At 41.2% G+C, this 27,189-nt stretch overlaps 1 protein-coding gene across 1 annotated transcript in view; it reads right to left on the bottom strand.

The window, feature by feature from the left end:
- DIAPH3 (diaphanous related formin 3) overlaps nucleotides 1-27,189 on the bottom strand; it is a 1,068,692-nt gene that overhangs the window by 1,017,376 nt on the left and 24,127 nt on the right. Inside the window, exon 2 of the mRNA XM_089668393.1 lies at nucleotides 16,776-16,811. Within this exon, the coding sequence (XP_089524519.1) occupies nucleotides 16,776-16,811 (36 nt within the window). The remainder of the gene's footprint in view (nucleotides 1-16,775; nucleotides 16,812-27,189) is intronic.

Raw genomic sequence — 27,189 nt, 5'->3', positions numbered from 1 at the left:
GAAGCAGACACTACATCTAGGGACTGAGCCCGACTAGTGCCCCCATAGCAACCTGCTTGCTATGGGGGCACTCTGAAGGCAGGAGGAGCCAGGTGGAGGACCCCAGAAAAGAAGAACCGGGCAGCACTGTGCAAAACCATTACAGAGCAGGTAAGTACACGTTTATAAAAAAAAAAAAAAACAATCACTTTAACCACTTGCCTACCAGTATATATACTGCGGCAGGGCAGCACCGCTGTGCAGGATCACGTTTTAAAACGTCATTTTGCAAAGCAGGTAGAGGGCGCGCGCCCGCCCTACCCGCGCCACTGATTGCGGCTGCTGGTGTCAATCACCAGGTCCCGCCCGGTCATTACCTGCCAGGGCCTGGAGATTGCCGGCAAACAGTGACACAGAGCACAGCTGCATTGTTTTCAATGCAGCTCTGCTCCCTGTCAGTTCCCAACACACTGTCACAGAGAGCAGAGATTAGCTTTCCGGTACAGCGTGCAACAGTGAAGTACACGCCCCCTGCCCACTAGTAAAACACTACCCTCACACAGTTAACCCTTTGATTGCCTAAAAAAGTTAAACCCTTCCTTCCCAGTGCCATTAATACAGTGTCAATGTTTTTTTTTGCACTGATAACTGTATTGGTGTCACTGGGGATGTCAGTGACCCCAAGTCAGTTCCCCCCCCCCCCAGTGTCAGAATGTCCGCCGCAGTCCCGCCATAAGTCGCTGATCGCCGCCATTACTAGTATTAAAAAAAAAAAATAATTAAAAATCCCAGTATCTATACCGCCATTTGTAAATGCTATAACTTTCACTTAAACCATTTAATTTACACATATTGGGATTTTTTTTTTTTTTTTTTTAGCAAAGACATGTCGCAGAATACATTTTGGCCGAAATTTATGACGAAATTTCATTTTTAAATGTTTTTACTGGACATGCTTTATAGCAAAAAGTCCAAAATATTGTTTTTTTTCTCAAAATTGTCAGCCTTTTTTTTTATAGCGCAAAAAAAAAAAAAAAAAAAAAACGCACAGGCGATCAATTACCACCAAAAGAAACCTCAATTTGTGGGGAAAAAAAGAACGTACATTTAATTTGGGTGCAGTGTTGCATGACCGCGCAATTGTCAGTTAACGTAACGCAGTGACGTGTCACAAACCGCTTTTGTAACTGCCCTATAGCAGAAATACTGCTACAGGGCGGCATGGGTGCGCAAAGGTGTGTGTGTGTGTGTGTGTGTGTGTGTGTGTGTGTGTGTGTGTGTGTGTGTGTGTGTGTGTGTGTGTGTGTGTGTGTGTGTGTGTGTGTGTGTGTGTGTGTGTGTGTGTGTGTGTGTGTGTGTGTGTGTGTGTGTGTCGTGCTCCCGCTGTGTTCACGCCCCTCCCAGATAGTCATATTGCCCATCAGTACACCAGTCATCCCATTTAACCCCCTGATTGCCAGGAACACAATAAACCTCCATTGCTAGTACAGTGTCTGAACGGATCAATATCTTTGATCAGATCAGCACTATACCAGCGTTCACATTAGTATAGTGTCCCCAAAAACCAGCGTTAGCGGGATCAGCCCCGGCACCTGCCAGCACCTGTGTTTAGCCCCTACGCTTACCCCCCCCCCCCCTTCTCCCCCAGCAAGTGCAGTGTCAGTAGGTCACTGTAACTTGATATATTGCACACAAAACCGCAGTGTTTGCAGAATCAGGCCTCATCTCTGTTAGCATTTGTCAGTAAATTTTGATGACTCTCATATGCAGCAGAGTGCCAGTACTAGTGCCACGCTACCTTTTGGTGAACTGGTGAGTACTAGTGGCCCAGTACATCCTGGTCTTTCACATATATCTTAGATTGTAAGCTCCAGGATCAGACCCTCCTAACCCTCTTGTATTGAACTGTATTGTTCTGTATTGTCTCCCATTATATTGTAGCGCTGAGCAAACTGTTGGCGCTACATAAATCCCATATAATAATACCTGCACTGCAGTATGACTTGGCGAGGTGGTGAGTCCCATAAGTGCAGTACAAGCTGGTGCGATGGCGAGCACAAGTACTGTCCCGCAACCACCAAGAATTCGCACACAGATCTGTATAGCCCCTAGTATCCTTCCGGGTGTGCTTGCAAATCCCAATTGACAGCCCACAAATTCTGCAGCACCCATACTTCCCCCATTCACTGCCCAACCCAGAATTCAGGTGGAAATAGCAAATTTAACTTCTCCCCTTGATTTATTGGGCTGTTTTTCACAGAATATCTGTATGCATTGATTGTGGATCAAAGCAATTTATATGCACAACAATTTATCGCCGCCAACCCAAATTCAGTCGCATGGAAACTCATTACGGTTTTCAAATTTACATTTTTTTTTGGGGCCTAACCCTCAACATGGGCATTGCAAAAAAAATGAATTCCGGTTGTATTGGTCCACAGACCCAATACATCATATGCCCGTTTTCTCTGCTGCCATGGCAAGGCATAGATATGAGAGTATAATGTGTTTTATGCATTTCAACAACAATACACTCTGTCGTCCTTGAGGTGACCCTGAATTTGACCAACTCCACAAAATTCAGCCCCTCGTAAATCACCTTAACCAAAAATTTGCAGGTGTCTATGCTCCCTAGCACAACATCTGCATTGATGAGTCCCTCATTAATTATACTGGCCACCTTGCATTCAAACAATTTCTCCCCAGCAAGCGTGCCAGATATGGGGTCAACATGTATAAGACCTGTGAGAGGACAATAGGCTATACTTATAAGTTTCGGATTTACAAGGGAATAGATAGTCGCGTGGAGCCCCCCGGATGCCAAGACTACATGGGGAGTAGTGGCAAGATAGTTTGGGACTTGGTATCATCCTTTTTCCATATGGGGTACCACTTATACGTGGTCAATTTTTATTCAAATGTGCTACTATTTAAACATTTGTTCAATCTTGGAACTTGCGCTTGTGGCAAAGTGTGACCTAATGTGTCCACCATTAGAAGTGGGTGGAAGAAGGACGGTATATACGAATGGTGGGCATACCACACACTTTTTCTGGCAGAGATTTCTTCTCTTTTTTTCATTCAGCCCACAGGCTGCATACAAAAAAAATAACAGCAAAAATAGCCAACAAGGATCAGCGATTTTCTAATACACCAGGATGATGCCTACAGCTGCAGGTATCATCTTGGTATTATTTTATTCAGCCAGCGATCGGCTTTCATGTAAAAGCAATCCTAGAGGCCAATTAGCTGCATGATTGCTTTTACAAGCAGCGGGGGATGATGCCCCCCCTCCCCTGCTGCCTTCCACGGCCTTCTCGGGCAGTCCCGTGCCATCGGGGGAACCTGAGAATGCAGCCGGTGTTTCTGCCAGCTGACCATAGAGCCGATTGGAGACCAGAGTGGTGCCAATCATCTCTATAGTCTAAGAATTCGGAAGCTACAAGCATTTAATCACTTCAGTTTTGCAAGATATAAACAGCGCCATTTTTAAATTGGGAAAGCATCTGATCACACCGATTTTGGTTTAATTAGATAATGTAAGGGCAGAGGAGATATCCAGAGTCTGATATATTCTTTTTTGAGAAATCTGGGGTCTATGACAATGCCCATTGAAGTTATAGGGGATATTTGCATTCCCTGTTATAGCAATAAAAGTGATAAAAAAAAAAAAAAAATGAAAGGTACAGTGTAAAAATAAAAAAAAAAAATCAAAATAACTTAAAAAAAATGAAAAAAACTCGCCCCACCCATGCGCACACACCTGTGTGCACAAGCGTTGACCCTGTGCCGGTATGTAAACAGCGGTTGCACCATGCATGTGAGGTATCACCGTGAACGTTAGATCAAGAGCAGTAATTCTAACACTAGACCTCCTCTGTAAATCTAAAATGGTAGCTTTAAAGCGTTGCCTATGGATATTAAAAATTTATGCAGTTTGTCGCCATTGCACGGGGCATGCACAGTTTTAAAGCATGTCATGTTTGGTATGTATTTACTCAGCATACCACTATCTTTTATACTATACCAAATAATTGGCCAATATATTCTGTTTTTGTGCATTAAAAGTAAAAAAAGTGTTTGTTTTTTTTCATTTGTTTTTCAAAAATCGCTGCGCGAGTACTATGTGCCAAAAAAAATTATAGTACCCACCATTTTATTCACCAGGGTGCCTGCTTTCAAAAAAATATAGGTTTGGGGGTTTAAATTAATTTCCTAGCAAAAAATACTGATTTTTTTTTATCAAAAAAGTGTCTGAAAAGGCTTGATCTTCATGTGGTTAGAATAGTGAATGATGTGTGGCATAAACTTCTAATGCTGGGAATTTTTTTTTTTTTTTACACAAAATTGTCACTTAAATTATTATTACTATTATTATTATACAGGATTTATATAGCGCCAACAGTTTGCGCAGCACTTTACAATATAAGGGAGAAAGTACAATTACAATACATTTCAGTACAGAAGGAATGGGAGGGCCCTGCTCGTGGAGCTTACAATCTAAAGCAAGGGATGATTTACTGCACACAGTTGCCATGGGTATATGTGGAATTACTGCCACAAAATACATTCTGCTACTTCTCTCGAGTATGGGGGTACCCCATGTGAGAGACGTTTTAGCAGTCTAGCCAAGTACAGTACCCCAAAACCAATAAACAACTTCAGGCTTTTAAAGGTCTTTTTTCCAGACTACCATCACAGTTTCGGAGGCCCTGAGATGCCAGGATAGCATCTACCCCCCCCCCCCCCCCGTGACCCCTTTTTGGAAAGTAGACACCCCAAGGAATTTGATAAGAAGCATGGTAAGCATTTTGCAGATCTCATTTGTTGCACACGTTTTTGGAAAATGAAGAAAAAAACAAATATTTTTTTATATTTCAAAGCCTTGTGAGAAAAAATTAGATCTGCAAAATACTCACCATGCCTCTTTTTAAATTCCTTGGGGTGTCTTTCCAGAAAGGGGTCATTTGGGGGGGGGGGGAGTTGGTGCTATCCTGGCATGTCAGGGCTTTCGAAACTGTGATAGGTAGTGAGGAAGTTACGCACTTTCAGGCTTTCAAAGTGGTCATTGGATTTCAGGCTCCTGTATGTGGCTAGGCTCCCAAAAAGTCTCACACATGTGGTATCCCCATACTCGGTAGAAGTAGCAGAATGTATTTTGGGGTGTAATTCCACATATACCTATGGCTTGTGCAAGAAAAATCATTTAAAATGACAACTTTGTGTATATATATATATATATATATATATATTTTTTTTTTTTTTTTTTTGTCATTTTCCAGAAACTTGTGGGAAAAAAAAATAAATCTTCCATGGACTCAATGGGGTTTATTTACTAAAGCTGGAGAGTCCAAAATCAGACTCCCTTCTGCATAGAAACCAATCAGCTTCTAACCTCAGCTTGTTCAATGAAGCTTTGGCAATGAAACCTGGAAGCTGATTGGTTTCTATGCAGAAGGGAGTCTGATTTTGGACTCTCCAGCTTTAGTAAATAAACCTCAATATGGCTCTCAGCAGATAGCTTAGGGCGTCTACTTTCTGAAAAAGGGGTAATTTGAGGGTGTTTGTACTATCCTGGTATTTTAGCACCTCGAGAAATGTGATGGGCAGTCAGAAAGTAAAAGCTGTGTAAATTCCATTATCTATACCATAGTTTGTAGACGCTATAACTTTCACACAAAGCAATAAATATACACTTACTGGGATTTTTTTAACCAAAAACATGTAGCAGAAGACATTTTGGCCTAAATTTATGCCGAAATTAGTTTTGGATATTTTTTATGACCGAAATGAGAAAATATTGTTTTTTCAAAAAAAAATTTTTCTTCAAAACTTTTTCTGTTTATAGCGCCAACAAATAAAAAGTGCACAAGTGATCAAATACCACCAAAAGAAAGCTCTATTTGTGTGAAAAAAGGACATAAATTTCATTTATGTACCGTATTGCATGACCGCGCAATTGTCCGTTAAACTAGCGCAGCACTGTATAGCAAAAAAAATGGCGTAAACTGCAGTATCTATACCATAGTTTGTAGACGCTATAACTTTGACACAAAGCAATCAGTATACACTTATTGGGATTTTTTACCAAAATTATGTAGCAGAATACATTTTGGCCTAAATGTATAACTAACTTGGAGTTATACACTTTATAGCTGAAAGTAAAAAATATTGTTTTTCTTCAAAATTTTTGGTCTTTTTTTGTTTATAGCATGAAAAATAAAAAGCGCACAGGTGATCAAATACCACCGAAAGAAAGTTCTATTTGTGTGAAAAAAGGACATAAATTTAGTTTGGGTGCAGCATTGCATGACCGCGCAATTATCAGTTGAATTAGTGCAGCGCCGAGTAGCAAAAAGAGGCCTGGTCAGGAAGGAGGTAAATCCTCAGGAAGGCAAGTGGTTAAGGGCTCTCTGCAAGCAAGATTAACATCTGAACTCAGAGAAACTGGAGGCTGATAGACTTGGGCCAAATTAAATCGGAGCTCCACCCAAAAGTGAAAGCTCCGCTTGTCTGTCCCCCTCACCGCTGCTCCATTTGGCACCTTTTGAGGGGTAGCAGGTACCTGGTTTTGACAGGTACCCACTCCCACTTCCAGCTCAGTTCGCCGCAGCAAACAAACCAGGAAGTTCGCCCCCCTTCTTACCCCCCCAGTCTTTTGGGACACTTCACAGATCACAGAAGACTGTGAACCATTAGCATTTGCAGTAGGAAACTGGATATGAAGCCACAAGGCTTCACTGCCAGTTTCCCTTGCTCAAGATGGTGGAGCCAGCACCTGATAGACAACTGAAGAATCGGTTCAGGTAAGGACACCACTGGATGCCTTGACTGGTAAGTGTCCTAATATTAAAAGTCAGCAGCTACAGTATTTGTAAAGGCATTCAATTTTAAGTATATTTAAAAATGATTCTATCCATGTGCAAAAAAAAAAAAAGTTTCAGCCTTTATTGCTACTTTAATATACAAAGAAATATTTGTATTTGTGCTATAAAAATGGCTAATTTTTGTTTTTTATCCCCATCGTGCAAGGTGATACAATATGCATGAAGCTGCTGCTACGTGTCTTAATGATAGCAAGCGCAGGTAGCGTGCATCAAGCAACCTGCCTATGACATGGAAGTCTGTCATGCATAATATTATATTACAGTCCTGTCTGAAAATTTGCAAAACAGTGCTGAATGTGGGGTTTTTTCCCCCACCTTCAAATAAAAAAATTTTGATTTCCAAATCTGATGAAATGTATCAAATTTACCTCTAAATTAATATCTCTCTTCTGTTATTCTTAGGGTGTATTAGATATTTAGTTCCCTAACCATACAGCTGGTTATTTATATCTACCACTGCATATACTGTGGATATTCAATAATTGTTTTTAAAACCTTACATATTACATAAACTGCATACCGCATTTGTTTTTGTTTTGATTGATTAGATAAAAACCTCTATCGGCCAATTAATTGATTATGAAAGTGATCATTAGTTGCAGCCCTAATGCCATCCAGACATTGTCAGAGTGCATTCATAGAGAAAGGAGGTGACTGCAGAACTAATATGCAACAAAAGGATGAAAAAAAGGTGAAAGAAAGCATTTTGCCAGGGTTTTCGTCTCTATAATGGGTAATCTGTTCAAATAAACTAAAAAATTCTTCCTGCGCCAAGTGAAACACCCTACTACAGGATCTATCCTGCTGCTGTGCAATGTGGTGAACACAAAATGTGATAAATATAAATAAACAGCGCAAACACAGACCTCTATATCAAATCAATATACAAAGTGCAAAGATATATAGAAAATTATATTAATAGTGAAGTCCATCATGGTTAATAGACAACAAAAGTTCAGAAATCTCAAAAAAAAAATTTTTGTGCAAAATGTGCTTCTAATGTAAAGAAAAAACTTCCACCTTCCACCCGTGCAAACCAACATCAAATGCACTCACCAGATTTAGGTGAATGAAACGCCTTTTAGGAATTTATATGGGATCCTAAACCCTCTTTCGTATCCACTCTATAGGAATCCTCACCTTCAGTGTAGCCTCCACCATACAACCGGGGAGAGAAAAATCTCAGATAGTGTAATATTGCAAAATACCATTTATGAATAAAATCAAGGATTAAGGCCACTCACATTTAAATCACTTTAAAAAGGCATATTTATTAGGATAAGCTTCTTCCAGATGGACAATGAATGTAAGACAACCTCCCACGGAATCTCACATCACAGCTCCAGGATACAGCAGAAGCTCCACAGAGACCAAACATGCACAGATCCCAAAAGATGGCCACTGGAACGCACCGCTCGGCGTGCGCTCCACTCACCGGAAGTGACGTCAGACGTACGGGGTAACAACCGGAAATGCGTCAACGCGTTTCGCCCCTCCCATCGGGCGTTCTCAAGACCAAATGTTCAAATACTATGTGGCTTTTGTTTCAGAAAGCAGTATTTTGTGCTTTTCAAATATTTTGGGAATATATTATTTTGATTTGATGTTCATAGGGGTTATATTTTAGGTTAAACATTTTTTTTCTCGTTCTGCAGCACATTTTCCCTTTGTTATAGTGAGTATTATTTTAGAGTTTTTATTTATTTTGGGGATGTAATGGTTTTTGTTTGAAATGTATTGTATTTTAACAGAGCATAAGCAGTACAGGTCAGCTTAGGGAATATAGGAAGCTTCAAGTGCGGCTCTCAACATGTGCAGAAGGCTATTTGCTATTAGATTATTATATCATGATGCAATTAACAAATAATTATCTAATTATCTAGTTGAGTACAACGTTAATATAATGTTGAGATAAAGTCAGGTTAGCAAACAAAAAAATTAGTACATTTGTACCAGTTTGTGATCATTGAAATTCTGAACAACTATGCTCACCTACACAAGTGTTCAAATTAACCACTTCAGCCCAGAAAGTTTCCACCCCCCCCCCCCCCTTCCTGAACCAGGCCATTTTTTGTTATTCGGCACTGAGCCATATCAAATGGTAATTGAGTGGTCATGCAACCCTGTACCCAAACAAAATGTATATCTTTTTTTCATACAAATAGAGCTTTCTTTTGGTGGTATTTGCTCACCACCGGGTTTTTTAATTTAAAAAAAAAAATACAGTATATATATTTTCTACTTTCTTTTATAGATATCTAATAAACTCAAATTTAGGCCAAAATGTATTCTGCTACATGTCTTTGATAGAAAAAAAAAATCCCAATATGTGTATATTAAATGGTCTGTGTGAATGTTATAGTGTTTACAAAACTATGGTATAACACACACACACACACACACACTGAATTAACACAGCTTTTACTTTCTGTGTATCACATTTCCCGAGGTGCTAAAATGCCAGGGCAGTACAAAAAAAAAAAAAAAAAATAATCCCTTTTTGCAAAGTAGGCACAACAAGGAATTTGCTGAGAGACATTTTGAGGCCATGAAGTTGTCCCTTAAATGATATATTGCTCACACATGCCATTGGTATAATTGGAATTAGCCCCCAAAATACAGTCTGCTGCTTCTCCTGAGTATAGGGATACCACATGTGTGAGTCTAGCCATGTACAGTGCCCAAAATGCAATGACCAACTTTAGGCTTTCAAAGGGCATATTTTTTTATGTCACTTACTCACTACCCATCACAGTTTTGGAGGCCCTGAAATGCCAGGATAGCATAAACATCCCCTCCCCCAAATTACCCCTTTTTGTAAAGTAGACACCCAAAGGAATTTGATAAGGAGGTATGGTGAGTATTTTATAGATCATTTTGTCACAGGGTTTTGAAATAGAAATAATAAAAAAAAAAAGTAACAGAAAAAATACATTTTCATTTTCTTTCTTAATTTTCCAAAAACTTGTGGCAACAAATGAGATCTGCAAAATACTCACCATGCTTCTTAGCAAACACCTTGGAGTGTCTACTTTCCAAAAAGAGGTAATTTGGGGGGGGTGCTTCTACTATCCTGGCATTTCAGAGCCAACATTAGAAGCTCCTCCACACCCATTTTTTTAACCACTTGAAGATCAAGCTTTTTCTAACACTTTATGTCTAACCAGTTTTTTTGCTAGAAAATTACTTTGAACCCCCAAACATATAATTTTTTAAAGCAGGGGCCCTAGAAAATAAAACGGGGGATGTTGAAATTTTTATATGTCACACAGTATTTGCAGAGCGATTTTTCAAACAATGTTTTTGGAAAAAATATACTTTTCTTTAATTTTAATGCACAAAAACATTTTGCCTGATTGTCTGATGAAATATAAAAGATGATGTTGCGGGAGTAAATTGATACCAAACGTGATATGCTTTAAAAATTGCACATGCCAGTGCAATGGCGTCAAACTACATACATTTTTAATATCCATAAGCGACACTTTTAAAAATTTTACAGGTTAACACTTTAGATATACACAGGAGGTCTAGTGCTAGAATTACTGCCCTTGAGCTGACAATTGCGGTGATAGCTCACATGCATGGTGTAATCTCTGTTTACATACTGACACAAGCCTGACGCTTGCATTTGTCTTGCGAGCGAGCACGAGTGGGGGGGCGGGGTGATTTATCCTCTCCCCCCCCCCTCTGAATGCCAATAGATCTACTTCTGGGTACCCCCCAATGCTGGCAGATTGCCAAGAACACCTTGGGATGCAGAGCCCATTCCCCCGAAAACAACCGCTGACGACTTAGTCCACCTGCCAATTCTCTATCCCTGGAATGAACACTGCTGACAGAACTGAAACTTGCTCTTCTACCCAAGCCAGAATGTAATCTACATCATCCTGGTATCCCCTTTGTGGTTGATGTATGCCACTGCTGTATTGTCAGACTGGGCCCATGAAGCCTGGTCGTCCAATATCTCAAGTCAAGCCATACTGCCAGAAGCTCCAGAATACTGATGGGATGGATCTTTTCCTGCAGCGACCACATCCCCTGGACTGTGATCCCTTCTAAAACAGCCCCCCAACCCGAGAGGCTGGCATCAATTGTTACCAGCTTCCAAATCACTGGTGGGAAAGATCTTCTCTTTTCCAAATTCCAAGCTTCCAACAACCAATTCAAGCTTTGCAGCACTCGGTGGTACAAAGACATGCGGTAATCTAGCGCTGGAATCTTTTTGTTCCAAGCCGACAGAATATTCCTCTGCAAAGGCCTTGAGTGGAACAGCGCATAGGGGACTGCCTCTAATGAGGATACCATCTTCCCCATTATTCTCATGCAGAGGTGAATGGAAGGATACTTCTTGCTCCTCAAACTCTGAATCTGATCTCTTAGGGCACAGCTCTTTCCTGGAGGCAAAAACACCTTTGCCTGAAAAGTGGACCAATCTCAAATAGTCCAGACTCTGTACTGGCTCCAGGGACGACCAACCCAAGCATTCTAGAGTATGAATCACAAGGGCCACATTTTTTCTCAGGCTTGGACCAGACAGAACCCTGAGTAGTAGATCGTCCAGATAGCCCAAAATCGATATTCCCCACGTTCTGAGCAGCCCCAGAACTGGAAACACCCAAGGAGCCATGGCTAGCCGAAAAGGTAGTGCCATGAACTGAAAATGTTGAGTTTCTATTGCAAACCGCATACGCTTTTGATGAGTTGGAAATATTGGCACATGCAGGTATGCATCCTTGATGTCTACGGACGCTAGGAAGTCTCCCTCTTGTAAAGATGTGACTGTTGATTGGAGTGACTCCATCCAAAAAGAACAAATCTTTAGGAACCAGTTCAGTCCCTTTAAGTCTAGAATAGGACTTACATCCCCATTCGGCTTTGGAACTGTGAGTAGGTTTGAAAAAAATCCATGGAACCTTTCGTCCGCTAGAACTTCCACAATCGCGCCCTGGGACAAAAGCTGGTCGAGTTCCTGAAACAAAGAATTCCTTCTCAATGGATTCATGGATACATTGGACCTTAAAAAACGGGGAGGAGGAATTTCCCAAAACTCCAGTTTGTACCCCTGAGCAACTGTAGCAGTAACCCACTTGTCCTGGATCAGCTCTTCCCAGATATCCGCAAAAAACAAAAAAAGTCTTCGCCCCACCCGCACGAGTGGGAGCACCCTTTCATACTGAAGCAGACTTAGAACCTAACCTGGCAGGATACTGCACCCAGGGTTTCTACTGGTCCTGAAATTTTCCCCTAGATGCAGAGCCCTGAGTACGGAGAAATGTTCGCCTACCGGAAGAAGCACCAACCACAAAAAGTGCCTGGCCCCTAAAGGTCGGGCGTTTGGACTTTCTCTTCAAAGGGTAAAAGCGTACTATTTTCCCCGAGATATTCTGGATATACTTGTCTAGGTCCTCCCCAAACAAATGTTCTCCATGAAAAGGGAAAACCTGCCAACAATCTTTTGCATGGTAGTTCCACTGCCCAACTCTTTAACCACAAGATCCTGCACATGTGTACTGACAGAAAAGCCATGCGAGAGATCTGCTGAAACGAATCCTTAAGGGCATCAACTGCAAAACACAAGGCTTGTGGTAAATCTGCCAAATCCACAGCAGTATCTTCCTCCAAGATAGATGGTCTTTCAACCACCTGTTTAACATGGTCATTCAGACTGTGACAAATACCAAGTGAAGCAACCACTGATTAAAAGGCGGCCCCTGCCAGGGAAAAAGAAGCCTTGAGGAGAGATTCTAATTTTTTATCTGCCGGATCCTTACACACCCGGGAATTATCCACAGGACAAATTAAATGCTTATTCAGGGAAAACACAACTGCTTCTACCCCTGGCATGCCCCACTTTCTAACAAACTTCTCCTCCATAAGATTCAGAAGGGAGAATCTTTTAGGTGGAACAAAAAAAAACTGTCCGGGTGCTCCCAGTCAGCATACATAACTTGTTCCAAAAGAGGATGCACCAAAATACTTTGAGGAGGCTTTATTGAGCCCAAAGAAGAATAAGACCTCAAATGCCTTTACTGGGGGTAACTCTAAACCTGACGAAACCATATCAGTGTGGATCGTAACCAATAACCACTGTTCTTGAGAAGCAGAAACCCCCTGCTTCTCATCAGACTGATTCCTCTGACAGAAAAACAATAGCCTGACCCTCTTCAAGGTCCTCTACTGCATCTTCATCCTTCGGTTCGAACCACTCTTGCTCAAAGGACAGGTGGGTCCAAAGACAGGATCCTTCTCGCTTCTTACCCCCTGAGCCACCGATACAACCATTCCAGCAATCTTGTCTAACCCAGGTAAGGCTGATGCAAGATTCTCCTTCATTATGTACACCGAAGAGGACACACCGGTAGTAGCCACAATGCCGGATAAACGCAGTGGCTCAGATTGACCTGTTGCCCCTGGTCTTTCAGGAGAGGATAACAAAGTGAAACTTTGACTAGGCCTCATAGGGCCTGGTGTTGGTGCATTTGCACCCATTCCTGTTATGCCTTCCCCACACCACTTTTTGTATGACATTCCCTCCAATAGCGTTACAAGAACTGTGTAAGAATTTACTCAAAATACAGCATACACAATAGACCCGCTTAAAAGTAAACCAACACAACCTAAGGCAGTCCAATGAAAAAAAGGGGGTAGCAACACAACCCTCCTGCTTGACTGGCCAACCTTCCCAGGGGAGTACCCATGTGCCCTTAAGAATAATCTGCTCTGTGTCCTGGCCATCCATCCAGGGTCCAGCAGCGGTAACAGCAGAGGTAGCATCGGCTGCAGCAGCAGCAGCTCACATTCAACAGGCAGCATCCTATGTAAACAATACTGAGCATGCGTCCCAGCTGTTTGCACACCCCCGTGATAACAGGCTCCCTCAAATGGCCAAAATTAGGAGGAGGAGGAGGAGAAGGAGAAGAAGGAGAAGGAGAAGAAGGAGAAGGAGAAGAAGAAGATACTCCCCCTGAAGGTATTCCCAGTCAACCATACAGCAGACTCCTCCACATAGATAGAGGAAGACTTACCGATCCCACCACAGGCCCCTGAACTCATAATCAGGAACTAACCTTCACCCATCACAGCAGGCCTTGTCCTACACACCTTCAAGGACTCAGTCCCCCTTTTTAAAATGGAGGCCACTACCTTGAACCTGTATAGCATGCTGCTAACAGCTTTTCGAATGGATCCGATTGAGGCTCGACTCTCAAAATCGTTCCAGACCTCCCACAGCATATGCAGCACATATTCAGTGAACATCCCCCTTACAGACACTGGCAAAAAAAACTGAGGACTTACTGTGTAGGAGGAGTTATATGGGGGAGGACTTCCAGTTTGATTGGTTGGCCAGTGTCCATTCACCTATAGGTGGCATATAACCCACATAGCCATTATGGGCTGCTCTGTGTCCTGTGATGTACGAGAAAGAAAGTCCCTTATGTCATGATTTAGTGGTGACAGGTTCTCTTTGAGACCTTGCATGTCTCCTATGTGCGCCACTGAAGGTAGAGCAGTGCCAATCGCACTGCATTACATTCTTTCTTGGCCGAGAAAAGGCTGGTGGCCAGGAAATCTGTCAGCAGGGACCCAGAAGTGAAGTCATACATCAATTCCTGGTCCATCCCCTCTACCCACAAGCACCCGCTATGCCAGTCCAGGGCCCAGAGATAGGCAAGCGGAGCCACCCAAATGCTTCCACCTGACAAGCCCTGCTGCCTGCCCACAGCAGGACTAAATGTTAAAAAAAAAAAAAAAAAAAAACACCTACCTGCTCAGTGCCTGAAACCGCATGTCCTGAGCGTTGGGCAATATAAATTGCACATCCCTGGAGCGGGTATCTGATCTCAGAGACTATTGCTGCTGTATCGCTGGGTTTGGTGAGAGGGCATTGCACTCATTACTTGTTACCACTGTTATAGACTGAGCCATTAGGAATTGCCTAATCTGCTACCTTATAAACCTAATACTGCCTGCAGGCCTTCTTGTCGGCCGCAACAGGTGCCAATGAGCTCCAACGTTTAGCCGGCAAAGACTTAGGACTAAAGGCTGCCTATAATCGTAAATGCCCCAAGGGCCTACTCCAGCCCTCAAAATTTCCACTCACCTGCTTGCATTTGGCGAGTGGAAACAACGTGGGGGCAAGTCACTGGGCTTACTCTCTCTGCGGGCGGATAGGAGTGATGGGGGGGGGGGGAGGGCAGTCTATTGTGGTAAGAGGTCATCGGGAAGCCTGCTCTCTCTCCTGATAGGAGAATGTAGAGCCAAAGCCCCCCCCCCCCCCACCTCTGCTTCCCTGCCAAAAAAAACGCAAACACAAAACATACTGGCACAGCCACCTTCTGACATTACTCCCATTCCAGGTGCTGTTGGCAAAAAAAAAAAAAGTGTAGCTTGTGTAGCCTGCTGTGTGCCATGTACCATGCTGTGTACCCATATGGAAGAAAAATATATTTTATTTTAAATATATTTTAAAAATATTCTTATCAAATATATTGACATATTTGAAATACTACAAATTTTGGCCATATTCAATATATTTCAAAATCTGAAGAATATTTTTAAAAATATATTTCTTTTTTAAAAATATATTCTTCAGATTTTTTAACATATAAAAAAGTCATTTTAACATTTTTTACATATCTTTGTAAATGCATTCCAAAAATGTAGATTTGTATATTTGAAATGTATTTTTAAAAAGATGTCCACAATTATATATCAATATATTTGGTAAAAATATTTTTTAAATATATTTCAAATATATTTTTCTTCCATGTGGGTAGCTTGTTGTGTACCCTATACACTGCTGTGTGCCCTGTACCCTGCACTATCATCAGTGAGGCTGTGAGGGCTGTCATTGGGGGACTGGAGGAGGGCATAGGATGGAGGAAGAGGAGGAGGAGGACATAGAAATAGAGGTTTACATTGCTTTATGTTAATATTTTTGCTGTTAATATTTATTTTTGTAACTTTATTCTGCATAAAACAACATTTACCAGTGTCATTTCATGAGATAATTTAGGGACGGAATTAGGGGCAGGGCAGGGGAGAGGTTGTGTGGGGCAACTGATGGCGAGTAACTCTTAAGGCCTGGCTAGTAGCTCAGGACTTGAAATTCTGAGCCCTGCCCTAGCCCATTTGCTAGTTAGAGTGGTACCATACCCTGTCCATTCATTTGAGTGCACTCCAAGCCAGTATAGAACTGCCATCACTCTAAACACATTTAGAGTTCGTATGCTGGGTGTTCAATTCTGTTAAAACTGCCATTTATGGCAATCCACATCATTAGATTAAACGTGTTTACCACTAAACTGGTGTTTAGCATTTATCGGCAATACTCCACAGACTGGCGAACGGTATTTTACACTCATGTTGTTACTTGTGCTCCCAGTGATTTTATTCAACCAGGTGTGCCAGAGGGGCTGAGGTTGTTCGTGGAGCTGAGGTGTAGAACAGAGAACCCAAAATTACCAAGCGACTACTTCAGGTGTGGTGCTATATAAAAATCTGACTAAATCAGGCACAATGGGAGTGATTTACTAAAGGAGTAGATGGTGTTCACTTAGCAAAGTGCAGTCACTAAGTTTAGGAAACATCTTTTACTTTATTTTAAAATAATCCGCATGTCTTATGTTCCCATTCCCATCCTAGTCTAAGCTGCACAATTTAAAATAGGCAAAGCACGTGTGACCTTCTATTTCAAATTCCAAAGTAAATGAACAGGACAACAAAGTATTAAACCATTATACACCATAGGTCTTTGCTAAGCAACAAAGAATGTTAACATGTGTTAGTGTACAAATGACATAAATTCCATTACCATTACAATTTCATGCTCACACACAGTGTTAGATTTAACAAAACATCTGAGCATGCAGAGATGAGTTTAACAAAACAGATATAAAATCTTACCACATCATCAGTCAAGTTTCTGAGTTTGTTTATTTGCTGTATAAAAAGACAAAAAGAAAAGTAAAATTGTGACTAAATATATATTTTGTGTAAGTTTTAAGCACAAAACCTTAAGAACAATTGTTTGAAATATGTTCTTGCTCACTGTAAAAACAATTCATGCATGGCTATCAACTAACTGGCCAAATATCACAGGGGGCATTACAAAAAGGCCACACATTATAGTCAAAATTGTTTGATATAATTTGTAGATAGCCTAAAATAGAAAAGTCAGAATAACGGGTTTGTGAAAATATGACATACGATTTCCAAATAGATCCTTCTGTATCTGAAATGGTTGTATGTTACGACTGTGCATTAAGAGTGTCAGATCCTTTAAGTCCTGTAAGTTGTGAGGAATGGCCTGCATTATTCAAACTTTTTTCCAGCAAATCCCACAGATGCTCCAGTGAATTGAGATCGAGAATTTTGAGGCCAAGTCAACACCTCGAACTTGTACTCCTCAAACCATTCTTGAATTCATAACAACATGCCACCTTCTTCCACTGCTCCACAGTCCAGTTCCGATGGTCACATGCCTATTTTAGGGGATTTTGGCTTTGGACATGGGTCAGCAAGTGCAGCCTGACCGATCTGTGGCTACACAGCCCCAAAACGCAACAATCTACAAGTCGCTGTGTTCTGACACCTTTCTATTGGAACTATCAATATCTTTTTCAGCAATTTGAGCTACAGTAGCTCTTTATTGGATCAGATTTCACAGGCCAGTCTTCGCTCCTCACATGTATCAATGACCCCTGACACCGGTTCTCCTTCCTTGGACTACTTCTGGTAGATCCCGATCTCTGCAGACCAGAAACATTCCACAAGAGCTGCAGCTTTGGAGATGCTCTCACAATATGGTCCTTGTCAAAGTTGTTCATATCCTTTTGGTTGCCCATTTTTCTTCTGCTTTCAAACACACCAAATTCAGGGACAGCAACATGTTCACTTGATGTGGAATACATGCCCACCCACTTTCAGATGCCATTTTAACAATACAAGTCAGTGGTGATAAAAACTTATGGCTGATTGAGAGAGGGAAAAAAAATGTTTTATACAGTTAGGTCCATTAATATTTGGACACAGGCACAATTTACATACTTTTTGCTCTGTATACCACGAGAATAAAATTAAAACCAAACAATCCAAATGAATTTGAAGTGCAGACTTTCAGCTTTAATTCCAGGGGTTGAACATAAATATGAAGAACAAATTTTATGAACTGTAACTATTTTTATACACAGTCCCTCCAATTTTCAGGGGCTCACATGTAATTGGACAAATGAATATAATCATAAATAAAATGTTAATTTTTAATATTTTGTTGAGAATCCTTTACTGGCAATGACTGCCTGAAGTCTGGAACCCATTGACATTACCAAAGACTGGGTTTCCTCCTTTCGGGTGCTTTACCAGGCTCTAACTGCAGCTGTCTTCAGTTGTTCATTGTGGATCTTTCTGCCTTTAGTTTTGCCTTCAGCAAGTGAAATGCATGCTCAATTGAGTTGAGATCAGGTGATTGACTCAGCCATTGCAGAGTATTCCACTTTTCCTTCAAAAGCTCCTGGGTTGCTTTTGGATCATTGTCCATCTGTACTGTGAAGCACTGTTCAAGCAACTTTGCTGCATTGGCTGAATCTGGGCTGACAATATCTCTCTAAACACCGCAGAATTGATCTGGCTGTTTCTGTCTTGTCACATCATCAATAAACACCAATGACCCAGTGCCACTGGAAGCCATGCATGGCCATGCCATCACACTACCTCCACCATGTTTTATAGATGACGTTGTGTGCTTTGGATCATGAGCTGTTCCAAGCCTTCACCACACTTTTTTCTTCCCGTCATTCTGGTACAGATTATTCTTAGTTTTATGTGTCCAAAGAATGCTTTTCCAGAACTGGTCTGGCTTTTTTAGATGTTTCTTGGCAAAGTCTAATCTGGCTTTTCTATTGTTCAGGCTTATGAAGGGTTTGCACCTTGTGGTGAACCCTCTGTATTTGCTCTCGTGAAGTCTTCTCTTGATTGTAGACTGACAATAATATGCTCACCTCCTGAAGAGTGTCCTTCACTTGTCTGGATGATTTGAATGGGTTTTTCTTTACCACAGAGAGGATCCTGTGATCATCCACCACTGTTGTCTTCTGTGGCCATCCATGCCTTTTTATGTTGCTGAGCTCACCAGTGCGTTCGTTCCTCAGAATGTACCAAACTGTTGATTTGGCCACTCCTAATGTTGCTGCTATCTCTCTTATGGATTGGTTTCGTTTTTGAAGCCTTACAATGGCCTGTTTCACTTGCATGGACAGCTCATTTGAACGTGTGATGTAGTTTCACAGCATTAGATTCCACATGCAATAACCACACTTAGAATAAATTCCAGACCTTTTACCTGCTTAATTGATGAAAAAATAATGGAGTAGCCCACACATGGCCATGAAAACAAATTTTGATTTAATTGTCCAATTACTCTTAGTCCCTTGAAGAAAAAAAAAAAGGGGGGGGGGGGGGTTGGCTACTCTTAAGAGCTGTAATTTCTAAACCCTTCCTCCAATTTGGATGTACATACCCTCGAATTAAACCTGAGGGTGTGCACTTTCCGCCCATATCCAACTATAGTTTGAATATGTTTTGGTAAATACCTTAAAAAATCTAAAATTGTGCCTGTGTCCAAAACCAAAAATTGGATTTAAATCTGAGGTGCTTTTAGGAATGTTTGGGGCTGTATGGCATTTAATTTTTAAAATTGCATGGTTCATCTCCTCCTCGCCTCCTGCACCAGCAGAAAGGGGAAGAGACCTTGCAGTGTAATGAGCATCGATTGGTTGCTCCTTAGGAAAGGGGAGTGTCGGGCTTATCCTTTATCCCTTTCACTGCCAGAGCCATTTTCGTTTAAAAATTATTTTAGGCTTGAAGATTAAACAAAACCCCCAAACATTATATCATTTTCTGAAAACAGACACCCTAAAGAAAAAAATAGTGGTAGTTCCAATTTTTCATGTCACACAATATTACCACAATGGTCTAGGACAGCGTTTTTCAACCACTGTGCCGCGGCACACTAGTGTGCCGTGAGATATTGTCTGGTGTGCCGTGGGAAAAATTCCAATTTCATCTGTAACATGTGGCTTCGGCTCACAAATAGACCAATCATTAGAATCTAATGATTCAGTGGTCGGCAAGCCGCGGCTCGCGAGCCACATGCGGCTCTTTACCCAGTCTAATGCGGCTCTTCTGTGTGCCGGGCGCCTGCTCCCCTCCCTCCTCTCGGTCGGCCGCTCCCCTGCCTCCTCTCGGTTGGCAGCCCCAAAAGTCCGCGCGGACCTTTTAATCCGGCTTGCGGATGTGGCTGTCAGGATGTGTGTAGGCGGGGCAGCGTGCCGAACGTGAGGGGAGGGGAGCTAGGCTCCTCTCACAGTCCGCCCTGAAGACCCGAACGGCGCGGGAAGACAGCGAGAGGAACGCAAAAGGTAAGTGAATTGACACGGGGGACTTGGCTTACTAGAAGGGGGGGGGGGGGAATAGTACTGTGGGGGATGAAATACTATATGAGGGATGAATTACTTTATGAGGGATGAAATACTATATGGGGGGATGAAATACTATATGGGGGATGAATTACTATATCAGGGATGAATTACTATATGAGGGATGAAATACTATATGGGGGGATGAAATACTATATGGGGGGATGAAATACTATATGGGGGGATGAATTACTATATGAGGGATGAAATACTATATGGGGGGATGAAATACTATATGGGGGATGAATTACTATATGGGGGATGAATTACTATGGGGGATGAATTACTATGGGGGATGAATTACACTATGGGGGATGAATTACACTATGGGGGATGAATTACTATATGGGGGATGAATTACTATGGGGGATGAATTACTATATGGGGGATGAATTACTATATGGGGGATTAATTACTATGGGGGATGAATTACTATATGGGGGATTAATTACTATGGGGGATGAATTACTATGGGGGATGAATTACTATATGGGGGATTAATTACTATGGGGGATGAATTACTATGGGGGATGAATTACTATATGGAGGATGAATTACTATGGGGGATGAATTACTATATGGGGGATTAATTACTATGGGGGATGAATTACTATATGGGGGATTAATTACTATGCTTACTATGGGGGAATATTACTATACTTACTATGGATGACACATACACATCATTCATCTACTCTTGGTCCGGCCCCCGGGTCCAATTATAAAATACTTTATTATTTCATAATAAAGTAATTATAAAATAATTTCTTTGTGTTTGATTCCTATTCAAGAGAATTACTTTATATATAGTCAATATAGGCACAGAGGTAAATTTTTTTAACATTTTCTAATGGTGGTGTGCCTCGTGATTTTTTTCATGAAAAAAGTGTGCCTTTGCACAAAAAAGGTTGAAAAACACTGGTCTAGGAAATGCAAAATGTCAGTAAAAATTACACTTAAGTTAACTTTAGGGCAAAAAAATTACCCATATATATATATATATATATATATATATATATATATATATATATATATATATATATATATATATATATATATAAATAAAATAGTGTTACAGAGGAGGTTTTGTACTGGAATTATTGCTCTCATTCTGGTTTGCACAGCAATATATAATGTGTATTGCCGTAATCACAGTTTTCATGCGTAGGCACCCCAGCGCAGGCTTTTACGTTTGTACGTGCATATATGTGGGGGGTGGCTTTTTTTTTTTTTTTTTACATCACACAGGGGACAAAAAGTCTCCTATGTGATGATTTTTGGTGACAAGTTCTCTTTGAGATATTCAGATCTAAAAGACCCTGCAGGTCTTCTCTGAATGTAATGCAGTGTATATCACACTGCATTACATTTTTTCCTGGCCTCGATGGCCAAGAAATCTGTGAACGGGAACCTGGAAGCGACATCATAATATCACTTCCGGATCACAACAAGAAAGGGAGGGGAGCGGATGTGTCCACTCTCCTCCCTCCCCTCTAGCCGTCAGTGCCTGCAGATAGGCAAGCGGAGACCAGGAGACATAGCAGGCAGTGGAAGTGCGCAGAGGAGGGGCTGTTTGAAAGCTATCAAGTGGCAATGCAGCTGCCCAAATGCCTTCAGCTGTCAGGAGAGCCCGCAGCAGGGATAAGGGTTGGAAAAAAGAAAAAAAAAAACAAACTACCTGACCAGCGCCTGGAACTATGTAACGAGTGATGCAAATTCAACATCCCTGAGATATAGATATACATATACACAGTGTGTGTAATATATGTATGGTGCAATCAGCATTTACATACGCATGTGCACCCTGTGCGCTATTTAGAATTGACAGACGTGCCCAGAGTGATGGGTTTGCTTTTTTTTTTTTCCACACATTTACCTAATTCTATTTAGCCTCGTAAGTGATAACATTGGGCAGGTAACAGGTTCTCTTTATACAGACAACAAGGGCTTGATCTACTGTGCAAACAGAGTGCACTGATCTACTGCATTAACCAAGAATCAATTTATTAAAAACTTTAATAAAATTATACGTGTGTGTTTAATTATTCCTATCATTTTTTACTATTATGCTATTTATTGGCTGTCTCTATTTGGACTGCACTTCAATATTCATTTTTCCTTAAATGGTATATGTTGCAATTGTTGTGTATGTTCAAGCATGCACACATTGGTGCATCCACATGTGCATATGTTTTGTTGTGCTTTTGTTTTTGTAGTCTAGGTGTCAGTCAGCTAATTGATTAAATTCTATATATTCTTTCAATACATGTTTGGTATACATGCACACTTATTAGGTTCCGATCAGATATGTCTATATCCATGTTGACACACAGTAATGGGATTTCTATTCTGACATTTAGAATGTGTCATCAGGGTACTGATGCCTGTTTTACTCACCAGCAGGTGGCGCTGACTCAGCACCTGTCCTGCTGGACTGGGGACTCTGTTGGTCTATGTCCAGATGAATGGTGGAACGCACTTCCAGATTGCGGCTATGGCGTGCATTCCATGCCACTTCTATGACGGTTTCTTGCTACTCCGGGACACTAACTACACCACTTCTATTAATGTATTTATTATGTATTGGGTGCTCCTTATCCTCATCTGTGCAAATATGTGGGGATGACAACGTACAATGCCTCTATGATCAACTACAGGGGTGATGCGAGTACCTTACAAACAACATGTTCCCATTGCAAATACAATGTTTGCTGCCAATAGCAAACACTATGCACTTTTCTTTTTGATTTCTTTATGTGCACATGTAGATGCACTGGTGTACGTGTATGTATGTTTTATCACAATAATATTGGTCTACCTGTCTCCTCCCCTTCCCTTTTTTGTCACATGTGGGAGGAGTTTTAGACACACCATGCCCATCGTGTTGGGTATATAATGCAATATTGGCTCCTGGTCTTTTGGCTCTGAGGAAGAATTCCCTCGAAACGCATCAGCCTTGCCCTGTTCCTATACAACTCCTTTTCAGGAGTTACAGGGTCCATTGGTAAGCGTACTTACATCATGTGGTGACACTTGTTTTGCAACCATTTACTGTAATGTTTGGGAGTATAATTTTATCCAGTTTTTAATAAGTTGATGCTTGGATAATGCACTAGGCCAGTGCGCTGTTTGTTTGCAGTTGCCTTTTGGACTACCCCAGTCATCTGTGAGAGCAGCAAGGCTTTTGATGTCTGTTGGTTTACTTTGGGCAACCATACTTCCTATGTGACACTATCAGAAGAGTGGGCCTCTAGTCTTTTTCACTCATGCGCAGGAGAATGACTATTGCATTTGACTTGGTCTAACACACACACACACCCCTTAAGTCTTGGGTTGTGGTCCTGGGCAAGCCATAAGCTTGTTTATTTTGCCAAGAATGCTTATAGTGCATATGATTAGGATTCTTACAATGCTGAAGTGCATCTTCTGGCACATGCAAGTACACATATTAATCTTCATATCAGTCCCTTTATTCCTATGGAGCCCCCTTGGATCCTGGGCCCAGGCTGCACATGGAGGTATAACTTTTGCCAAAGATAAGATTTAGCCCTGACTTTTCCTGGTGCTATGCCATGCCTCCTGTAATTTAACCGACAAATGTCTAACCCTCTACTGTCCTCTGATGGTCTGGCATAAAATGATTCACAAAAAATGAAACATACTGTAAAGTACTGTATATTCTACATTAGATAAAATGGTAATCGGTTTTCAAAATACACCCAATAAGAAAGGATGCATCTTACAGGCTAATTAATTGTTCTGTTTATGTTTCATGATACACCCATATTTAGGGGCTAACATGAAGCATGGTCCCCACCCTCATATCGCCCCCTCTTTTTACAGGAGCCATCAGTTCTGCCAGTGAGCCAATGAGGAGAGAGCAGAGGGCTTGTGGACGCATAGAGCAACAGCTCAGGGATGAGCATGAAGAGGTAGCCCCAGGGTGAGCAGCTTTCCCTAGGGTCATTGCTTGAGGAGGAGGAGCTAGGAGCGCCGGAGGGACCCTGAAAAGAAGACTATCGGAGCTGCTCTGTGCAACATCTTGGCACAGAGTAGTTAAGTATAGACATGTCTGTTATTGTAGAAAGGGGGAAAAAAAAAAAAAAAAAAACAAGCTTTAGTGTCACCTTAAATCTATTGGACAGTCTGCCTTCAACTCTAACCTTGGGAAACATTTCTGTAGAAGACTATGGAGCTTGTGGGAAATTAGCTGAAGTGTAGCATTTCCGAGGATGCTGATCCCTTGCCAAATCTTTGTTTTTGGGATTTCTTGGCCACTCTTATTTAAAAGAAAGTTTCAAAAATTACACAAAGGCTTACCCTCACAGGGGTTTTCTGCATTCCTCAGCAAAAACAAAAAAAAAAAAAAACAAACAATCTTTTACACCAGCCTCCTTGCCATGGTCTGACCTCTCAAGCTTCATGCTCGTTTTTTTTCTCCTCAATTCTCAAACACATTCTTGTGCACACATTCTGTATACCTTGCAGCACTCTGATTTCTGGGGGAGAACTCCTCTCTCCCCTTCTCCCCCTGTACACAACTGCCCAATGTGCTTGTTGACACTAAATCTTGGACCCAGAATTTGAGACTTCATCCCTCTCAAGTCTCTACAAACCCTCTGGACTCCAAGATCCAAACCAGGTTTGATGCCCCTGTCCCACTTTGGAATGTTGGAATGAGGCCTTTTGAGATTACAGAAGGGAGCCCAAACAGGTATGGATGGGAGGCACCACTGAAAGCATTGGCAGCCCGACAGTGCCCACAGCCATTCACAAGTAAATCGCTCATGCAGTGATTAACTTGCAAAAAAATGCAAGAGAAAAACTAATAAACAATACAATACAAGTGCACGTGCAGCAACAAACTTAGTTTGGGCTTATACAATGATGTCGTACTCGTGTGATGTCTCTGCTTTCATGAAGGAAACTTCTTTTCATGTTCTGTAGAATGCTAGTTAACCTATTCACGTGCACACATTCTACATAGTCGGTGGATGGGAAGTTTTGGCGATGCAGGATAACATACCTATAAGTCAGCCCACATTGATGGCTCTCAGAGCGCGCACTCCGGAGCCCGGCGATCGTTGTGTGTCGCCCAGACACAGCGGATCACATTACCGCTGTGTCTGGACAATCACATGGTGTTTTACCATGTGACTCTCATTCTAAAAGTAAAAAGAAAGTAAAGATCACTTCTCTCTGCTCTCAGTGTGAGAGCTGAGAGAAGCAATCCTGCAGTCCGAATGTACAGCACTCTCATGTTAACCGCAATACCTCATGTTAACATCCTGATCAGAGCCATACCCCATACTAGCGTTCTGTTCACTGCTATACTAGCGTCTGGTATTTTAGGGTCTCAACTAATCAATTTTTGTCCCATAGTTTGTATACGCTATAGCTTTCACACAGACTAAATAATATACCCCGTTTTGAGTTATTGTTACCCAAAAAATGTAGCAGAATACATTTTGGCCTAAATTTATGAAGAAATATTAGAAAACGAAGCAAAAAATTATTTTTTTTCTTCAAAATTTTTTTTTTTTTTTTCATTTATATAGCAAAAAAATATAAAACCCAGTGGTGATCAAATATCACCAAAAGAAAGCTCTCTGTCCCAAAAAAAAAAGGATAAAATTTCATATAATACAGTGTTGCATGACACTGTAATTGTCACTCAAGTGTGATAGTCCTGAAAGATTAAAATTGGCCTGAACTGTAAGAGGTTGAAAGTGTCCGGACTTGAAGTGGTTAATTGGACAGAAAAGTAAGGGGAAATCTCCATCATAGTAATCTAGACAGCAATAAAGTCTTGGCCAAATGGGGACACATACAGAAATAAAAAAGGTTAGATAATAGATTTAGACTTTGGCAGCAGAGAAGATTGAACCGATAGAGAAGAGAGAGAACCCATTGCCATTTTAAAAAGGACAGCACCAGCATTTCTGACAATAAACAGGCAACAAAATGGAAAATGGAAAGTTAGGAGGCCTCCTTCACATGGACAGCTTACTTTGCCCCCACCACGGATCGCTTTGCAGAGGTTGTGCAGCAGTCTTCAAGTGTTCAGAAAGCTATACTGCCAGCACCCGAATTTCTTCCCTCACCCCCCAATGCCAAAAGAGGAATTTTACATTTAAATACCATGCCTGAACACAGGACCGCTCTCCTCCTCTTCTTCTTGCCAACTCAAAAGTGAAGTGTAAAACATCACTTCTGAGACCCCATCAGTTTCCCCAATGAAAAAAAAAAAAAATATATGATTATATATACACATTTTATTTTTTTTAAACTGTTAAAAAGTTATAGCCAATCATATAAAAACACCCCCCCAAAAAGAAAATGAGGCCCCCACCCCCACATATTGCTCAGGTACGGACATAAATGAATGCACCTGTGGCACCCACGCATAAAGACATTGATTACAATATACATATCTTCATGCACGCTGGACAGAGCAATATTTCTAGCACCAGACTCTCAATAAAACAAAACTGAAGAACTATAGGGGGCTTTTAAAATGTTGACTATAGAAAATATAGGGTATGTTTGTCGCCATTTCACGTGCACACACAAAAAGGTTTTACATGTTGGGCATCTATTTACTCGGTGCAACCTCATCTTTTAGATTTTACAAACAAAATTGGGTAATTTTTTGTGTATATATGTGCCCATTTTTTACTGAAATTTTGCGTTTCCTAGACCTGTGTGGCAATATTGTATGACCTAAAACATTTGGAACAACCAATTTTAATCTTTAGGGTGTCTACTTTCAGAAAATATATAATGTTTTGGGGGTTTATGCAATCTTCAGGCCTAAAATGATTTTTTTCAATGTGTGCAAAAAA

Source organism: Staurois parvus, unplaced genomic scaffold (assembly GCF_062004578.1).
Source record: "Staurois parvus isolate SC_StPar_1 unplaced genomic scaffold, SC_StPar_1.0 ptg000007l, whole genome shotgun sequence".
Classification (NCBI taxonomy): domain Eukaryota; kingdom Metazoa; phylum Chordata; class Amphibia; order Anura; family Ranidae; genus Staurois; species Staurois parvus.
This window is presented reverse-complemented; position numbering and strand designations above follow the sequence as displayed.